The sequence below is a fragment of the Mus caroli genome, chromosome 8, assembly GCF_900094665.2.
Source record: "Mus caroli chromosome 8, CAROLI_EIJ_v1.1, whole genome shotgun sequence".
NCBI classification, from domain to species: Eukaryota; Metazoa; Chordata; class Mammalia; order Rodentia; family Muridae; genus Mus; species Mus caroli.
Genome location: NC_034577.1, coordinates 61,359,640 through 61,379,403, shown reverse-complemented (window position 1 = coordinate 61,379,403; position 19,764 = coordinate 61,359,640). Strand labels below are relative to the sequence as shown.

Below are 19,764 nucleotides of genomic sequence, written 5' to 3'. Positions count from 1 at the left end.
CAGACATGTCAAATAATACTGAAAGAGGTTTTTAACTCAAGACAAGTAGAGACATTAAGCATGGTCCTTGCTGTAGAGTATGCAATATAACACACTCAGGTACACCTGCTACTTAAAGGAACCTGCCTGCCTCACAGAACCAGACAAGGACCAGAGCTGAGAGGCTGAGCCGAGCTCTTGGCCAGGGCTTTGCGCTGCTGTGCTTCCTATATTTTGTAGTCTGCCATTTTGTCACCTCTTACACAGCACAATGCAATCCAATCAGGGCAAACATGCCACACACACACCTTACCACTCACCATCTATCCACAACAGTCGTGCACATACCAGCACACATACACATCGAAGTGGGTAGGAAGGTGCCAGCATAGGGTGGGGACTGACGGAGTGCAAAGCAAGGAGAAACATCTTTTAAAGGCAGCTCTCACTGGGAAGAGAGTCCCCTTGGTATTGCAAACTTTATATGCCCCAGTACAGGGGAATGCCAGGGCCAAGAAGTTGGAGTAGGTGGGAAGGGGAGCAGGGCGGGGGTGGGGGGTAATAGGGAACTTTCGGGATAGCATTTGAAATGTAAATAAAGAAAATACCTAATAATAATAAAAAAAGGCAGCTCTCATATGTTGCTTCCTTCATCAGTCCCATCCTTCTCCACATCTGCCTACCAGTTGGAATTTTCCTTTCTCCCTGCTTAAGGCAGAGCCCTCCTTAGAGTCTTGTAACTGGCAAAAGAATTTCTGCCTTTTCCCTGGTTTTATCTCTTGTTACAAGTTAGAAATTTCGACTTTCTCCAGGGTTGATGACTGACAATGACACTGGAAGTCTCAAGTTGCTGGGGCGCAGGCCCCTGGGTGGGGTGAGACCCCGGATCTCATCCTGAGTCTGAATATTTTTTTAGTGGTACCTTTCAGCCTGGACTGCCATTCCCACCCACCTTTTCTTCCACAGTTAAAGATAGACACAAGCAGGAAGCAGGCTTATGGTGCTATGCCTCTGCCTTGCTGGCCTCAGACCAGCCACAGACCTTGCTGTGCCTTCTTTGTGTGGAACACTCGATCATTTCTGTGTTTAAAAGTTTTTCCAGAGCGGAGGATATAACTCAGATGGTAGAGGACTTCCCTAGAATACTGGAAGCCCCAGGGTTCAGTCCCTACCTAGTACCACGTAAAGGGAGTGTGATAGTCAGTCCCTATAATCCCAGCATATGGGATTTAGAAACAGGAAGATCAGAATTTAAGGCCATCCTCAGCTATATAATAAGTTTAAGGCTAGAAGTTTGAGGCTAGTCTGAGCTATATGAGACCTGGTTTGTTTGTTGGTTGGTTTGTTTGTTTGGGGCAGGAGCTGAGGTGTAGGGGTACCGTCTCACTTTTTTTGTAGCCTTGGCTGGCCTGGACTTTAAGTATCTAACTACCTGTCTCTGCCTCTCTGGGGCTGGACTTAAAGGTGTTTACCCCCAGACCCAACAAGACCCTATCTTTGAAAAACAAAGAAGCAAACAAACAAAACTACTTCTCCAAATGTCATTTCATCTGCAACCTGGGGCTTCCAACCCCCAAGGAGTCTTACCCTGACTGCCAGATGGGCCTCAGGCTCAGATTGCAAAGGGGGTTGCCTCCATGATGGCACAGGAGAGATCACAAGAGCCTCTGTATTCAAAGGATGCCATTAGTGATGGGTTCTTTGCCTCTGGATAGGTAAGTCAGTGGAAAGGATCTCAATATGGACTTAGGAACGGTGACTGGAAAAATCAGAATTTTGGGGCGAGTCACAGAAGTACTCGTCAGAGTTAAAGACCTTCAGGGATTCAGGGAGCCTGAGAGATGTCCAGCCCAAGCAGAGACTTGGGATATCTGGTTGGCCAGATACTGACCACATGCCGACTCTGGTGTCCAGAGAATATCATAGTTCTAACAGTGTGTCAATACATCCCTTCCCCTAATCCATGACCGTTTTATTATCACTGGTTTTTTTTTTTTTCAGATCCTTTCCAACTAGAGCTTAGCCTCAGAGCCATTATATCTGTCTACATGAGATGTCAAAGAGTCTAGCCATCTAGATACTGTTCAACCCTTCTTCCTGTCCTCCCAAATCCTGCTGTCTACGATCAGAATCTCCATTCTTTGATTCATTTTTGCATCTGTCTGTCCTATGTCAGTACTGCCTAGACTGCCAGGCATTGTCACCCAGAGCACCAAGAGCCATATGTGTGAAAGAATGCTTTTGGCTTGCTTTTGTGGGAGGAACTACACTGAAGGCAGCAGGATAAATTTACTTGAGCTTTTCATGTAACTGGGGCTTTATGTTTGAAATGGGAAACATTGGGGTTGGTTGCCAATCATATTCCTGAGGAGAGTTGTCAATCAGCTGCTGCTGAGACACAAACTGTGCACCGATCTGGAGGAAGGCTCAGCTGGCAGCAGAATACCTCGGACCTGCACACAAAAGGCTGCCAGGCAGAGTGGCTTTTGATTCCTCCAGAGCAGTGGGAAGCACAATTGCTTTTGTGCAATGGATGGAATGACTCAGCCTGCCTGTGATTACCCTTTCACTTTCTGCCGTGCTTCTGAATCCAAGTTCACTTAATTGAGGTGTGTGGGCCCTTGCTCTCGACCCACCAGCAGCCGGCTCCCCATTAGCACATCAGTACCCTCAGTCTTGCCTCTCACCTCCCACGCTCCCCACCCCTTCCTCCTCTGCTACTGCCTCTTTTTTTTTTTTTCATTCATCTATTCACTCAGAAAATATGTATTGAGCTGTGCACATAGAGTCCTCCAGGCATCTGAAGCTTGCAAACTGGGCTCACCTCCTCTTCTACCTTGCTCCCCATTTCACCCCTACCCCTGCAGCAAATGGGGGCGGAGGAGGGGTATCAAGGACAAGAACTGAAACACTGGAAGGCGTCCTGGATAGGAAAAGCTGAATCAGGCAGAGCAAAGTAGGTGGTGTGGGGGTGAGGTTGTCAAAGGATACTCAATAAGCCCAAGGAACATGCCCCTTAGCCCTTGAGAGATCTCTTTTGGAGAGCTGCCTGGAGGCCCATCTGGTACAGCTGGCAGATGCCTGGGACTGCAAGATTCAGCTGCCTAGGAGAAGATGCTGTGAAATCATCCCTATTACAAGGGGAAAGTGTAGGGAGTACCTGAAGGACTCTCTCTCTCTCTCTCTCTCTCTCTCTCTCTCTCTGTGTGTGTGTGTGTGTGTGTGTGTGTGTGTGTGTGTGTGTGTGTGTATGTGTGTGTGTGTGTGGCGGTGTATGGGTATGGATATACTTGTAGAAGCCAAAGGTTGACACTGGGTGTCTTTCTCCATTGATGTCTACTTTATTTATTGACAAAGGGTCTCTCTGTAAACCTGGACCTAGCTAGTCTAGTCAGGCTGCTGATTTCTAACTCCATGCTTGCTTTTATGTGGCTTCTAGAGATCCAGACTCTGGTCTTCAACACTTGCACAGTAAATACCATATGCACTGAGCTATTTCTCCAGTGTGAGGACTCACTATTCTAACTTTGAAGACACACGAACATGGAGTTCTTGCATCTTTCCACACTGCCTCCTGAATGGTTGGCAGTCACTCTATTAGTTTCCTTTCCCATTGTTGTGGTGAAGTTACCTTCACAAAAGAAGCTGAAGGAAGGAAGGAAGGAAGGAAGGAAGGAAGGAAGGAAGGAAGGAAGGAAGGAAGGAAGGGCTTATTTTGGAGGACTCATTGAGGCATCATGAAGCAGTCCACATTCTTTCTAGTTTCTTATGGGATGGAGGGCCTGCTGAGTTGCATAGCCAGATGGTGAAGAGGGAAAGGGTACCACTAACTGCTCTCCCTGGGCTGTGTGTGAAAACCATGGCATCAGGTGCTCTCCCATGGCTGTCACATGTCATCTACAAGACTGGAAGAAGAGAAGAACAATACTAAGGCCTCCCTCCTTCTCTCCCTTTATATCATCAGGGACTTGAGCCCATGACATTGCAACACCCTTATAAGCCCGGCTAGAACTTTCTCATATACGTGCCCCCAGGTCTCTCTCCTGAAGCCTGTCAAGTTCTCAGTCTTAGCCATCACAGTCAGCAGCCTTTTATTTTATTTTTTTTTTTTGCCTTAATTTTGGCCAACATATATCTATGCCATTTTCTTCAATGCTGGTAATGGCTGGAGTTGCTCTCAGCTGTGGTTATCTGACACTCAAGGAAACGGAGATTCATATAGATAGTGATTCTTATATCCGATGGGAGTGGGCCCATCTATCTGTGATCCTTTGTTGAGAGCAGGTATGGTCTGTAGCGACGTGGGCCCTGCTGAACAGAGTTGAATGATCTCTTCCTGTGTACCTCTGCCAGCCAGGAACAACAGTGGCAAAGTCCAGAAAGTAAAATGAGGGGCCTAGAGGTGAAGTGAGACAGAACCCAAATCAGCTCAGGTTCCCTAACTTCTAGCCTAGCATCCATCGTGAGGCTCCTCCCAGAGAACAGCCATCTTTCACACTGGACTCTGAAAACAAAGGAAATTGTTAAAGCACAGGGCTGGAAACAGTGGCCTGGCCAGACAGCCTGTTCTTCCAGTGTCTGAGAGAAGGGGCAGACAACTGCAGACTGAAGCATTCCTATACTAGGGCCAGCAGGGCCCTCTCTCTAAGCATCTTGGTCTTTCAGCTAAATCTCTGTTGTTGGTTAAACTCCTCCTAGAGTCTATCTGTGTACCTGACATCTCTCTCAAATCCTGGAAACAGATTTCCCCAGCTTATATTTCTTTGTCTTGGCCAAAGGCTTTGAGCAGGACTACTCTGGGGTGGTAGAAGGTAAATTCACTTCTCTCCGAGGTGATCAGTTTATTCAAACATCTGCTTAGAACAGGAGGCTGAGCAATGAGCCAAGACAGGCAGGGATGTCAGCTTCCCTTGGAGAGGAAATGGCTAAGAGGAGATTCCGGTTCTTCAGGTGGACTTTGCTTTCTATTGCACGTGCCCATGGTCTGTCTCAAGGGACTGTGTTTATGAATGAGTTCAGTAGAAGGGAGTTTAATGTCAAGAAAATAAGGACGTGGTTCCTATAGCCAAGATGAGAGCTTTCTCTTGGAGGGATGGGACAGAGCTCTTACCCTACCCAGAAGCTTCTAGCCATGCCTGGAGATAGGACTCACAGGAACAATCTTACAGATACTCCCTCCCACATACACACATATATTCATAATGACGCACATACACACATAATGAAACACACTCAAGCTCACACACTCATGTTCTCACTCTAAAACTCATATATATTCTTGTACAGACACACTTGCCTCCACACTCATACAATCAGGCTTGCACTAACACATGTTTACCCATGCACTCATGCACACAGTCATGCACAGTGTTGCTTACAACCACACACTTTCTCACAAAGACAAATGTGTTCATGTTTACGCATATACTCATTGTCTCATGCCCATATAATGCTCTTATACATTTTACATTCACACATGCTCTTATACATTTTACACACACACACACATACACACACACACACCACTCCATATATCACCCATAGAGAGCTGTTCTATGACTGGTCCTTTCTATAAATGAAACCCAGGTGTTCTTGTCCTATTAGTATATAAAACTGAGTTGCCAACCTGGAATTTGAGGTATGATCTGGCATACTCCCTTCACACTTGAGCCTCAGTATAGCCTCTAGATCATGAAGCATTTAGGTATAGGATGTAGAAGGTCCTGGTACCCATGTTATAGAAGGTCCCATGAACATGGTATTTGTCCCTCATGGCTGCTGAAGAGTTTCTACTAAAGCTTCTTCATGCCCAGGCTTCCTCCTACCCCTCCACAAGGTGTCATCTCTGAAGAATAACCATAGCTACAGAGCCTGCCCTACCTTAAAGTGACAGACCCTCCTGGCCTCGCCTTGGGGCTTTCTGTATCTTCCTGTATCCCTTCTTGGCTAATAAGTAGCTCAGGTACCAGCTGCCCTGGAGGGATTCAACTAAAGGCAGGGGCCTATAAAACCTAGACAGCTTTCAAGACCTCATTAGAGTAAAACTTAGAAGAACTCTCATGCATGTATCAAAGTTGTCATATATAAGAGAGCTTTGGCAGCACAATGGCTAGGTGAGCAGAGAGCATTGCAGTGTGAATGCCTAGGAGATGCTAGCAACATAATAACATTTGTATAAGAGCCACAGAGCATTTATACAGAATGTGTTAAAATGTTTTATGATACAAACATGTTCCTGTGAAATTCCTGGAGTTGGCTTCCTTTGGGCAGAGAGCTTGGGGTAAGGGGTTAGGGAAAATGTGGAATGGGAGTTCAACTCTGCCCTGTTTTATTTCCAAACTCAACATATCAGCACTTTAATAGTTGTCAATACTTCATGGAGTACTTGAATTAGGGGTATTTTTCTTTTTAATTTTAATATATATATTTTTTGAGCTGGGTGGTGGTGGCAGAGGCAGCAGCACACGCCTTTGTTTCCAGCACTCATGAGGCAGAGGAAGGTGAATCTGAGTTCAAGGCCAGCCTGGACTACCAAGTGAGTTCCAGGACAGCCAGGACTGCACAGAGAAACCTGTCTTGGAAAAAAATTAAAACATAAAAAATAAAGCAAACAAACAACACAAGGTTTATTTCCCATGAATGAGTGGCTTCCCCCCCCCCCCCGTGTGTGTGTGTGTGTGTGTGTGTGTGTGTGTGTGTGTGTACTTTGGATTCCCCGGTGCTCTCAGGGATTATGCAGGAAGTGTTGGTTCCCCCAGAACTGGAGTTACAGATTGCTATGAGCCACATTGTAGGTTCTGGGAACTCAGTTAGGTCCTTTCTTAGCCTTTCCACTCCCTTGGGTTAATTTTGCAAGAGTTTCTGCTTTAAAGAAAAAATTGTATTAAAATAAGAATAAAACACAAGTTTGAGGGGGCCTAGTAGATCGCCAGGCACCAGATCAGCCAGCCTAAGACATAGTACCATGGTCACAACTAGGGTCTTCCCCATCCAAATATTTGGTGACCCCCAACTCTTTTTATTTTCCTAACACAGGGCTGTGCTATGTAGACCAGGCTGGTCCCAATGAATTCTTCTCTTGTCTCAGTCTCCCGAGGTATCTCATCCCTGTTCTCACCTAAGGGTCAGAGTGAGGGCTTTGGTCATCTAGGCCATTTCCTGTGCTGGTGTAGCTCACTCAATGCAGGCCGTGGTTGGAGGAGGGTGATCTCTGTTGCTACCAGGAACTCATCTGTGAAGTTCCTAAGAGCTCGCAGGGTCTAGGCTACCCTGCCACATTTAGAGAGGCTTTTTCCCCTCTTCTTTCCCCCATCCAAAGTCTCTTAAGATCTTTGTGGCCCCTGCTTTTCCCCTTGGCCAGTGAAGACTTGTTTCGAGGGCTTTGGAATGTGCCTCTTTGCCCTGTCCTTGAAGAGGAGAGAGGTAGCAAGTTTGATGGGGGTGAATTACAACCACATTTGCTAGAATGTTCTCTGAGTTGATGGTAGAACAAGTCTAGACACCTAGAGAGAAATAAGCTTGCTTTCAAGTGACTCCTAGAGTAAGTAACTTTACAGCTCCCTGAGTGCTAAGTCCTGAGGGTGATGGGCAGAATGTATGGGTAACGGGCAGGGCTGCGGTCCTTGGGACCAAAGGTTGTCCTTTGTCCTTTATCCATCCATCCCCTTTACTCCCAGTGTTCTTTGTCTTCTTCCAGTTCTGAGCATGCAGCACACAACTTGTGCCCAGTGAGTCGCCCAGGCTGCCACCCCGAGTGCCTGGAACCGTCTTGGTGTTTGTGCATAGAGGAATTGCAGGTGTGGCTGGGGGCTCTGGTGCTCACTTCCTCCCTCAGAGTCTTTCTCAACCCCAGAAATTCACCTTGGTCACTGGCATGGGAACCAAACATCTCTAAGTCTGCATCCGCAACTGCGTGTGATAGCGTGATCTGTGTTTACCTATCAGATGGTGACATGCAGGCCTAAGGTTCTAGCCCTGCATTGCTCAGTGGTGAGCGGACTGGCCAAGCTCTCTGAGCTGCTATTTGAAGCATTGCTTACAAAGAGAGATTCTTATTACTTTTATTTTATTTTATTTTAATTTTATGTTTTTTGGGTTTTTTTTTGTTACTGTGCAAAGCTGCAGTGGCATAACTAAGGATCCCAAACCAACTTGATCATGTCCTTTTCAGAGTTCAAGGCCACAGTTACTCCTTCCCTTTTCTTCCCTCCAGCTCTCTCCCACAAAGCCTTTATTCCCCACCACTCCATCAAAAGCACTCTTGTCAATGACACCTGCCCATGGTGACCACATCTATTGACTAATTCTCACTTGCAAACTTACTTAAGCAGCAATCGGCCAACCGACCACCATCAGCTTCTGGATGAATGTGTTTCTTTCCTCACTATTGATTTTCTTGATATTTCTTGCTGTCTCTCAACTTCCTGCCTCCTGAGCTTGCTCCCTGACTCGTATCATCCTCAGACTGCTTTATCAGCTATCTCTACAGAGTAGCATCCTTTGCCTGTAAGTCTGATGCTCCAGTGCCTCCCTCACAGTCTTCACAGCCTACACAGCCTACTCCATCAAGCCCAGATGCCCAGGGAGTTTTCTAAACTCAGTCTTAAACCAAACCTTTGTTCTTCAGCTCAGCTCACCTACCGCGGCCCAGCTTGTGGTCTTCATGTTTTCAATGAGTGACAAGTCCTTGCTTCTGGCTGCTCCATAAAAACATTAACATGAAAAAAATTCTAATTCTAATTTATTTGCTTTTTTCTCATTCTCTCTCTTTGTTTTTTTTTCATGTGTGTGTGTGTGTGTGTGTGTGTGTTGCACACACATGCATGCTAGGGATAGAACCCAGGTCCTTGTGCTTGCTACGAATAAAAGCCTGGACTCTGACAGTCCCAGTAAGCTAGGCTCCCTCCTCATCCATCCTCAGTATACCAATTAAAGAGACAGGCACTAGTGGAAGCAATCTGAGGAAGGAGGTTTATTTAGTGTGGACATGCTGAGAGGAGGAATGAATGAGGAGTGAGTGACACTCCTTTTCCAAGTCTATCTTCGGAGTAACTGGTTTGAGGTTTGACTAGAAGGCTAGGGGTATACATAATCAAGCAGTCTTGGTAAAAGGAGTGGTCCTATCCATCATGGGCTCGGTCTCTTGTGCAGAGTGCTCCAATAAGTTGATCCCTTTGCCCCACTACTGAGAGTCCCAGGGAAAATTTAATTATTGGGATCTTTTGTTTCAGTGACTCCCAGAGTAGCATCCCTGTTGCCGGGGCAGTCACATCATCAGTGAGCCTGATCACATCATCCCGCCTCCCAGAGCCACCAGAACCCTTCTTGATTTCTCTTTCTCTCACTCACTTTACCAAATCCATTAGCAAATCTTATCAGACCAGCCTTCAAAGTACATCTAAAACAGTTCCCAGATACTCCCAGCCCAAATGAATTAGTCACTCAACAGCTGAGACCCTCAGCAGCCTGCTTACCCTGCGGCCATAGTGGCTTTCCACAGCACAGGAGAGGAAGTCACCCCTTCCTTACATCCTTGCCACTCCCCCTTTCTGTCTCAGTCAAGCTAAAATCCTTGCAGTTGTCCAGGCTTCCGGCTCCCTGGCACCAACCTGCAGGCTCTCTGCCTGCTGCTGCTTCTCCAACCGACTCTGCCAACCCAGTGGCTCTCCTGTCTCCAGGATGATGTCCCAGCTGGTCCCAGAGAACACACTCTGCCTCGAGCACTCAGGCCTTTTGTAGCGTCTTAAAACTACTTCTCAGATTCCCATGGATTGCTTCTCGTGGAGTACAATTCTGACATTACTTCTCGTGGAGTACAATTCTGACATTCCTGCTGCTATGACAGAGGACCGTGAACAGGATACTATATAAAGAATATAGGCATATTCAGCTCACAATCTGAAGCCTAAGAAGCTCAAGAAGGGTAGGATATTCACATTGGTCAAGACTTTCTTGTGTCAAGAGGGGTGTTTTTTAGTGCCCCCCCCCCATGTACAGGGCAGCACATTCCAGATAGAGCAGGGGTCTAATTGTGTCTCTTTCCTGCTCCTGCTCCTGTTCCTTCTCCTCCCCCTCTTCCTCCCCATTCCCTTTCTCCTTTTCCAAGAAGACAGGTTCTTACTGTGTAGCCTAGCTTTTTCCAGTCTTTAATGTGAGATGCACCTAGCCCTGAACTCTCCATCCTCTTGTCTCTATCCTCCAAGTGCTCTGTGCTAGCACACCTGGAGGTCCTTCCTCTTACAGAGCCACCAAGGCCACCATTAGGCTCCTGCATCAAGATTTCCTCTAATCCTAGTGAATTTAAATCACATTCCCAAATACCATAACCATATGACATTGGAGATTATGTTTCTAATATATATGTAAATACTGAGGGGTGCATCTAAACTCTGGTACTTCCTGGGCGTACCTCCCTTCTCAAGCTTCCTACATAAGCATCCTGACTTCTCCTTGACATAGTACTTAGCACAGTACTTAAAATGGGTCCTGTAGATTGGGTATGAACTGTCTAACCATATGACACTATGAATGAGTCCCACAATCACATGCAATACCCCAGTTTCCACTGTATACCCAATACATACGCAATGCCTCACCCTGACCTGCTGATATCATAAGAATGATAATAGACTCATAGAAGAGGAAGAGCTAGCCTCTGACGTACCCCTCGTTACCATCCAGGTTTCACGACAGGCATAGCACTCCTGCAATCAACATAGTGACAGTGTGGTGCCTAGATCTATGACCTCTCTGTGTCTCTTCACAGGTCCATGGCTCTCCCAGGCTCTAAGAAGCTTTTGCTCTGACCACAGTCCCCTGGCTGAGCCAGGACTACATTTTGCTGCTCCAGTCTCTCCAGGCCCCTCTTGTACCCTGAAGGCCCTTGGTTCCGTGTCACCATGGGCAGTGTGAGCAGCCTTATCTCAGGCCACAGTTTCCACAGCAAGCACTGCCGTGCTTCACAGTACAAGCTGCGCAAATCCTCCCACCTCAAGAAGCTCAATCGATACTCAGATGGGCTGCTGAGGTTTGGCTTCTCCCAGGACTCAGGCCGTGGAAAGTCAAGTTCCAAAATGGGAAAAAGCGAAGACTTCTTCTACATCAAAGTCAGCCAGAAGGCCCGAGGCTCCCATCGCCCAGACTACACAGCCCTGTCCAGTGGGGACATGGGGGGTCAGACCGGAGTAGATTTTGATCCAGCCACCCCACCAAAGCTCATGCCCTTCTCCAATCAACTGGAAATGGTAAGTGAGGTTCCTTGACGGGGTGTTTGGGTAGAAGAGGAGAGGGATTTACAACAGGATGAGAGGCGGTAGGGACGAGCACCCTGATGCCCAAGTGTCTTGATCTCCACGAGGCCCGATCAGCACTGGTGAGAGCGGAAGTATTTGGCCTCACTGCAGAAATCAAAAGTCTATCCCCAAACCAGAAATCTTAGGTTTTTCCCTGCAGCAAAGGGCAGAGGGGAAATTCAAGCCTTTCTGAGCTCTACTGGGACATAGGCTGCGTGGTTCAGGTAGGCCAAATGGCAGCAAGTTCACAGGCTAGGGAAGAAAAGAGGCTCTGTTATCACCTGGAAGACTGGACAGGAAGATGAGGGTACTCTCTAGGGCCTTATGGAAGTAAGTATTCTCACGTGTGCCCTACCTGTGGTTTCCAGTTCCCTTGGCTAGAGAAGGGATTTTGTTCTTATGGAATGAGGAAGGATGCCTCCCTCCAAAGAGTTCAGTACAAAGAGCTCCCTCCAACAGTTCAGGCCTCTTAAACCTCACTACTACTGCACACTGGAAACAGTTCACCAGTCCGTGCTCATCTGTGGCAGAGCCGGTGGCGTTAAAGCAGAGGTTTAACACCACTTACCTGAAATGCTTGGGGACGGAAATGCCAGAGGGCTCAGGGTTGTTGTCTTTCAGATTACGAAATATTTGCACAGACATAATGAGATCTTTAATAACAGCGATCATAACAGAAATCTGCCTGCCTCTGCCTCGCAGGTTATGTGACTGTAAAGGGATGTGCCATCATGTCCAGCTAAGAGTCTTGTCATTGTCATCATCATCTCCTCCTCCTCCTCCTTAAAAAGATTTGTTTATTTTTATTTTATGAGTATGATTTTTTTGCCTGCATGTACATATGTATACCATGTGTGTGCCTGGTACCCACAGAGTGTGTCAGATCCCCTGGAACTGGCAATACAGAATGATTGTATGCCACCGCTTGAGTGTGGAGAATAGCATCTAGGTCCTCTGGGAGAGCAGCTAATGCTCTTAACCGCTGCCGCTAGCTCCCTCGGAGGGTTTCTTAAGAATGGTGGACTGAGCTAGGTGAAATAGCTCAGCAACTGAGGGCTTGCCACCAAGCCCGAAAGCCGGACAACCCAACTTCCACATGGTGGAAGGAGAGGACTCCTGTAAGTTGTTCTTATCTCCATGTGTTTTCTGTGTCATGTGTGTATACACACATGTATATACACCTATACTAACATGTACAAAAGAGTGGTGTTCTATACTCAGCCAGTCCAGAGCATCTCATATGGTTTGCTATCAACCAAACGGTTTCCCTTGGGCGCCAAGCTCAGGTAGGCTCATGAGGGTCGCACACGTGCACTCACAGTAAGAAAAGGTAAGGTGAGTGTGGAAGAGGCACTCAGGTCTGTGTGGTTCTTTGCTTCTCCAGAGTTCAGACAAGGGGGCAGTAAGGCCCACTGCCTTCAAGCCTGTGCTGCCACGGTCAGGAGCCATCCTCCACTCTTCACCTGAGAGTACCAGTCACCAGCTTCATCCCATGCCTCCAGATAAGCCCAAGGAGCAGGAGCTGAAGCCAGGCCTGTGCTCCGGCGCACTGTCTGACTCAGGCCGGAACTCCATGTCTAGCCTGCCCACGCATAGCACCACCAGCAGCTACCAGCTGGATCCTCTGGTCACCCCCGTGGGGCCTACCAGCCGTTTTGGGGGTTCAGCTCACAACATCACACAAGGCATCATCCTTCAGGACAGTAATATGATGAGCCTGAAGGCTCTGTCGTTCTCTGATGGGGGCAGCAAGCTGGCTCACCCAGGCAAGGCAGATAAGGGCTCCTCCTGTGTGCGTTCCCCACTCTCCACGGATGAGTGCACCATCCAGGAGCTGGAGCAGAAGCTGCTGCAGAGGGAGACTGCACTACAGAAGCTACAGCGCAGTTTCGACGAGAAGGAGTTTGCCTCTGGCCAAACCTTTGAGGAGCGGCCACGGCGGACTAGAGACGAACTGGAGTGCCTGGAGCCTAAGAGCAAGCTGAAGCCACCCTCACAGAAGAGCCAGCGCACACAGCAGGTGCTCCAGCTGCAGGTGTTGCAGTTGCAGCAGGAGAAACGGCAGCTAAGGCAGGAGCTAGAGAGCCTAATGAAGGAGCAGGACCTGCTGGAGACCAAGCTGAGGTCCTATGAGCGGGAGAAAACCAACTTCGCCCCTGCACTGGAGGAGACCCAATGGGAGGTAAGACAATGGGAGGTAAGGTCCTGCCAGGGCTTTGCTGACACCTGCCATCTCCATGCTGGCAGAGCAGTATCAACACTGAGTGTTCAGGCCAGTGCAGCTAAAGACAGCTTTATGACCAAGGAAGGGACTCCTGAGTGAAGTAGCATGGGGATGCTCTGAGTCAGCTCTGTGTTTCCTGCTCATTCCATCATATCATCCTCACGGCCCTCAGTCATTGGACATAGCCTCATCTTTGATGGGAAAGCCAAAGCCCAGACAACGGAGGCTCGGCCAGGCTGCCTAAGGGCTGACCTCACTTATGGGAGACACCTGTGCTTGTCTGGTTGAGGACCCGAGGGAAGGATTAGACCTAGTTGGTGCTTTGGGGGAAAGAGTCCTAACCTTGGCCGTTAGTGGTAGGTCTCAGTGATGGGATTGCCCTTCTTTTCTCGGCGTAAGTGCAAAGTCTGCTTGGTCAGCTGAGATTTAAACACAGGGGAGGGAGAAAAAGGACAAACACCTGGTCACATTCTTGGGACAGGCTTTGCTGTTCTGTTTTGCCTGATACTAGGAGTTAAACCCAGGGCCTCACATTTGCTAGAGAAGCACTCCATCAGCCCTCTAGTCACTTTGGAATGACTCATGTGAGTCTGGCCTAGCTGGAGAGCAGTCAGGGTCCCCACATGTTTCCTGCTAGTAGGAGAGCATCCCTGGGTAGTACACCCCACACACTCCCGTGGCCCAGGCAGGCAGGGATAGTATGTGTACATTCGTGCTGTCGTTCACTCCAGAGACTTCTCTGTAAGAAAAGATGACGATTGTTCTATTCATATGGATTAGCATCAGGTCTGGATGGAGTGGCTCACTATCAGCACCATTGCCCTGACTGCTAAGAGCTTCCTGTCCTCCCACCCTGTGAAGTGACAAGTAGTCACAAGAAAGGTGAAGAAAGGAACATTTTTTTTTTTTTTTTTTTTGCATCTCAGAGATAAGTACTGAGTGTTGACCTTTGTCATTCATCCTTATGGTCCAGTCTGGAACTAAGCTGGATATTGCCGTGATCTCATTCCCACCTTGGTTAGTCAGTATACTTAGCAAAACAGCAACGACGACGGCGATGATGATGAAAGGGTAATAACTAATGACAGAAATATTGTTATAAATCCATTTAATTTACAGAGACTTTAGAAAATGCTATGTTCTTCCAGCTAATCCTTATAATCATTTTGTGATGTAAGAATGTTACAGATTTTCAGTTTATAATTAAGGAAACTGACACACCAATTAGCTATGATAGCTGGTTAAGTGATTTGGCTAGCATCTTATACATATAAAATATAGATGCTAAGATTCAACTATAAGAATATGGGCCAGAAGTTCACATTTTTATTACTTATTGGGGGAAGGGGCATGTACATACTATAGCCCAAATGTGGAGGTCAAATGTCAACTTTTCAAAGATGGTTCTTTCTTTCCACCATGTGGGTCTCAGGGATGGAACTCATCAGGGACGGAGACAAACATGTTTGCCCTGTGAGCCATTTCAGTTCTTTTTTAGTCAGAACTGGGAAGAGGTATCTGAGACAGGCTTAATATGTATAGGCTGGTGTGTACTACCACTCCAAACCATAGCATGACCCCAAATAATGCTTATGGCCTCAAAGTGCCAAAGCCCCAGAGACACAATGATCTAACCCAACTCTGGTCCAACTTTGATGATCAATGGATGTTGAAGTGGTGGAGAAGCCAGGAAGGGAGGAAGACCACAGTTCATTGTTTGGCAGATGGATATTGGACATGGCCTGTGGGCCAGGTTGTATGGCTAGCTTTGGGGGCACAATAGGACAAGGTGAAATGGTCCTACCTGAGAGATGAACGCAGGGTTAGGTAAGGTTTGGGTGTTTGCTCCCTGAAGCCAGTATCCCTGGTGTTAAAGGCGGGTGGTAGAGCTGGAAGCCGTGGATAGAGTAAGCAGGTGATTATTGAATTGCATAGAACCTTGGGTTTGGCATGCGGAGCCTGAACCGGACATGAGGGAGGCACTTGGAAATGCATGCAAGAAAAACAGGTTGTCTACATGCAAAAGAACTGTTTGTGGTGTCTTGTCAGGAGCAGCCTGAGCTCTTTAGGAAATAGTGATGTCATCTTGGTTGGGATAGTGCCAATCACTTCTGGCATTGACTCTCACCCTTTCTCACCCCACCCTTGACAGGTGTGCCAGAAATCAGGTGAGATCTCTCTTTTGAAGCAACAGCTCAAAGAGTCCCAATTAGAGGTGAACACTAAGGCCAGCGAGATCCTCAGTCTGAAGGCACAGCTGAAGGACACCCGGGGCAAGCTGGATGGAATGGAGCTGAAGACACAGGACTTGGAGAGTGCCCTGCGCACCAAAGGGCTGGAGCTGGAGGTCTGTGAAAACGAACTGCAGCGCAAGAAGAATGAGGCAGAACTGCTGAGAGAGAAGGTGAACCTTCTAGAACAGGAGTTGCTGGAGCTACGGGCCCAGGCTGCTCTGCATCCTGCACCCCTGGGGCCTCCAGGGGTTGGGCTCACTTTCTCAGAGGACATCCCTGCTCTGCAGCGGGAGCTGGATCGGCTGCGGGCCGAGCTGAAGGAGGAGAGGCAAGGCCATGACCAGATGTCCTCGGGATTCCAGCATGAGCGGTTGGTGTGGAAAGAAGAGAAGGAGAAAGTGATCCAGTACCAAAGGCAGCTGCAGCAGAGCTACTTGGCCATGTACCAGCGCAACCAGCGTCTAGAGAAGGCTCTGCAGCAACTGGCCCGTGGGGATGGTGCAGGGGAACCCTTTGAAATTGACCTGGAGGGAGCTGACATCCCCTACGAGGACATCATAGCCACTGAGATCTGAGGGGCTGCTTAGGGGTGGAGGGTTGGGGACTGGACCCAGAAAGCAGGGAGGACTGAGCCTGTTCAAAAAGACATTTTGAGCCCCTCTGAGAGAAGCCACCTCTGGGGCCAGATGGTGATTAGGGGTCACCACATAGCCTTTCTCCCCTCTTGCCTTTTTCAGCCTAACTAACCCTGCTGCTTATAAGACCTTGATCTGCGAACCCCAAGCTCTCCTAGAGATGTGCTCAGGGAGCTGGTTGAGGTTTCTCTCAACTTTGGTCTCATTCAAAGTAGTGAGAAAAACACTCCATCAGGAAAGGGAGCAACTGCCATACAGGCCAACTGGCCACCTAAGGACAGAAACATTTTCCCTGTCACCCCTGAGCCCCTACGATCCCCTGGGCATATTGGGGTGCCTTTGGGAATAGAAAGAAGCCATGTGTAACCAGAAGCCTTGGACCCTGCCTTCACTACAGCCTGTTCTTCTGTCTGTGGAGGTGGAGGAGTTGTGTTGCCACATAGTTGAGCCAGCAAGTCATGGGAGGAAGGGGTGGATGGACAGTCTGGCACTACAGAACCTTCATAGGTCTCAAGAGGTCTGGGTGGGAGGTGAAGGGAGAGAACCAAAGCAGATAGGGAATCGAGTCTAAAATGAGCTGCGTAGCCCCTTTGACCTCAGTGACCACTGTTTTTAAAGCCATAGGCATTGGGGTCCTGGATGGGGTACAGGGAAATGACATGAGACATAGATTCCCAGCTGTGCTAGGATATCCTCCTCAGTAGCCAATGTGGAATTTTTTTTTCCCTGAATACCAGGCTCTTGCTTGGATCCAGAATAGCCCATCCACTTAGATAGTGTATATGGGATCTGGGCATTAGCCTCCCTTGTCTGTGACCCAAGTCAGCAGTAGCTCTTCCCTTTATAGAATCTTCAGAGTCCATAGATTGGGAAGGGTCACTAGTGTGCCAATAGGCTGCAGTCCAGGTAGGAGAGATATGGGGTGCATACAAAGAGCCTTATAAATATCCCAAGCCACCCACTCTCCTCCCTCCATGTGGCGGCACCCCGTGTTGTAAGAATTTAGTCTAGAAAGCAGCATGTGAGCCTGTGGGCGCCTGGCCTTGTCTTTTGAAGATATCCAGATCTAGGGGCAGAGGGAAGTGCAGTTGCTTAGTTGAAGGAATTATCTTCTCTCACCTTCCCCCTTCCATTCTGTGTTTTCCAAAGCAAGCCAGATCAAGCAGGCAGCCAAGCTGCTCCATATTCTATTTTTGGCCCTTACCACAGCTGTTGTTGGTAGGGCACCCAGCCCTTGCTGGATTCCTGAGCCATGTGCTTGCCTGGTGGGCGGGACCCAGGATATAAGAGATGTAAGGGAGGGTCTACATGCTTGGTAGTCCAGGAACCAACCAGTGTTCTACCTCCCTAATGCTGGTCCTTAAGAGTCCCTGGGTGGATCCAAGGCCTAGTGACCTTGTCTTCCCATGGGCTTTTTCCCCTTCCTAGTGTCTGCAGGCTAAGGTGCCTCCTCCATAGGTGGCCCTGCTTTCTGTACCTGGGGTTAGGGTGGCCCTCTCCTACTACTGACTTTCAATGGCACACAATCTCTGGTCTACCATTGCTCATAGTCACATGCTCATTTAAACCTGGAATCTGCAGGCCAAAGATGACTCCCCCAACATGCAGGGCCATACCCTTCACTGGGCACAGGTCATAGCCCAGTTTAAAAGCCCAGGCCTCAGTTCTTTGTTGTGTACCAGTCTGTGCCTTGTTTGAGTCCTTCCTATTGAGACTGTCCAACAGAAGGAAAGAAAGGTGGGGGTTAGCTGCTTCTCCCTAGATTGAAGGACTCCTTCCTCTGAAAGAACAGCCAGAAGTCCACTTCTATGCCATGGAGTCCTTGCCCGGGAAGAAGCAGGCCTGTGCTCTGTATCTGCACAGGGTGCCTTCTACTCACCGGGGGTTCTGCTCACGTCACTGCCCAGTAGCCCTGCCCTGATCATCTTTGAGACCTCTGCCTGGGAATTGTTTAACCTTTAAGATGGCAGATACCTTCCCAAGACTGCTATCAGTCTGAGATCCCAAGGTAGCTCCAGGATGCAACTGTGCTATAACCTAACATCCTTGCCTGCCTTCCTGTGTGCTTTCTTTCGTTTTCTGTCCTAAAGCATCCTCACAGTTTGTGGTCCATGCCCATGATGGATGGCTTGATGGAACAGTGACTCAGGTGTGCGGGTTCAGGGCAGACAAGTAGCCTGCCCTGCTTTGTCTCTCAGACCCATACTGCTTCCCAGAGGTGTCTGATTCCAGAGTGTTGCTGCTCTCTGAAGGAAGAAAAGGCCTTGTAGTGTCCAGACTCCCACAGGGCACCTCCGTGCTTGATTTGTCCTCTCTAGGTACCCTTGAGCTTTAGCATGATGACATTTCGGGGGGCTTAGCATCACTTCTCTGAGTGACACTTGCTGATCTGCTCGTCCCTGGCTCCAGCTTGGGCTGTGTCTCAGGTAAGAGAGATGTCCACGGGAAAGCCAGGCTGGACCAGAGATTTCCCTAGGACCTGAGATCTCCTCAGATGCCACCTAAGGCCACAGTGCCCCTCAGTGGAGACTGCTTTCTTTCCCTTTTGAGCACTGGAGCCCTCAGCAGGCTGCTTCGGATGGACTGGTGTTTGGAAGACTACGTACACAGTTATTTTTCTCTTCCTTGTTTCTGGTTTGCTTTGCTCTTGATGGCTTCGTTTTGTTTTATTTTTGAAGTTCTTTGTCGGCTCTGTAAACTATTTCTGCTAATTTTATGTTTTTATTTATGAATAAAGAATGCCATTTCTCATGTCTTCACAGTCACTTTTGGCTCTTCAAGCTAATCTCTGCTCCTCTACTATGATATTCAGGCAACTCCTGGTGGTCTCTCCTTTTGGAACCACAAAGACAGTGTCCCTTTGTGCCAGCTGAGGTGCTCCTCACTTAGACCCCTTGAGGAAGGCAGCCCTGTGACCTGGGGAACCCTATGTTCACCAGTCTGGTGATCTTACTTGTGACATGGGCAGCCTCTGGGCTGACCCAGAGGGGAGGAGGGAGGAGACCAGGGGGCAGTGACTTCAAAAGCCTGCCCCTTCCTAACCCCAGCCTCTCCCCTCCTCCCTCCACCAGCTGCTAGCCTCCTGGCCAGCCTTCGGCTCAGTGCATATGGCTTTTTGGCAAGGAACTAGAGTAACTATTGTCAGTCCTCCAGGCCCCTAGGTGAGAGTGCTGTTAGCATAGCCACCATCTGTCCTGCCTGCCTGGTACTACTCCCTTCCACCACCACCACCACCACACACATACACACTCTCTCTCTCCAGTTCACCTTGATGGGCATTCCCTGTTTTGAATTCAAATCCTAAACCCCAAAGATAGCCACTATGGTAACAGAAGAGAGAGGGATACACAAAGAGAATTAAAGGCCTATAGGTATAAAACAATGCCTCTGGGAAAGGGAAG

At 48.3% G+C, this 19,764-nt stretch overlaps 1 protein-coding gene across 2 annotated transcripts in view; it reads left to right on the top strand.

The window, feature by feature from the left end:
• Lzts1 (leucine zipper tumor suppressor 1) overlaps window positions 1-19,108 on the top strand; it is a 51,388-nt gene extending 32,280 nt beyond the window's left edge. For both annotated transcript variants that reach the window (XM_021170936.2, XM_029481011.1), the window contains 3 exons: window positions 10,745-11,222; window positions 12,655-13,452; window positions 15,647-19,108. In XM_021170936.2, the coding sequence (XP_021026595.1) occupies window positions 10,878-11,222; window positions 12,655-13,452; window positions 15,647-16,303 (1,800 nt within the window). In that variant the 5' untranslated portion in view covers window positions 10,745-10,877 and the 3' untranslated portion in view covers window positions 16,304-19,108. The remainder of the gene's footprint in view (window positions 1-10,744; window positions 11,223-12,654; window positions 13,453-15,646) is intronic.
• Window positions 19,109-19,764: the final 656 nt, after the last annotated feature.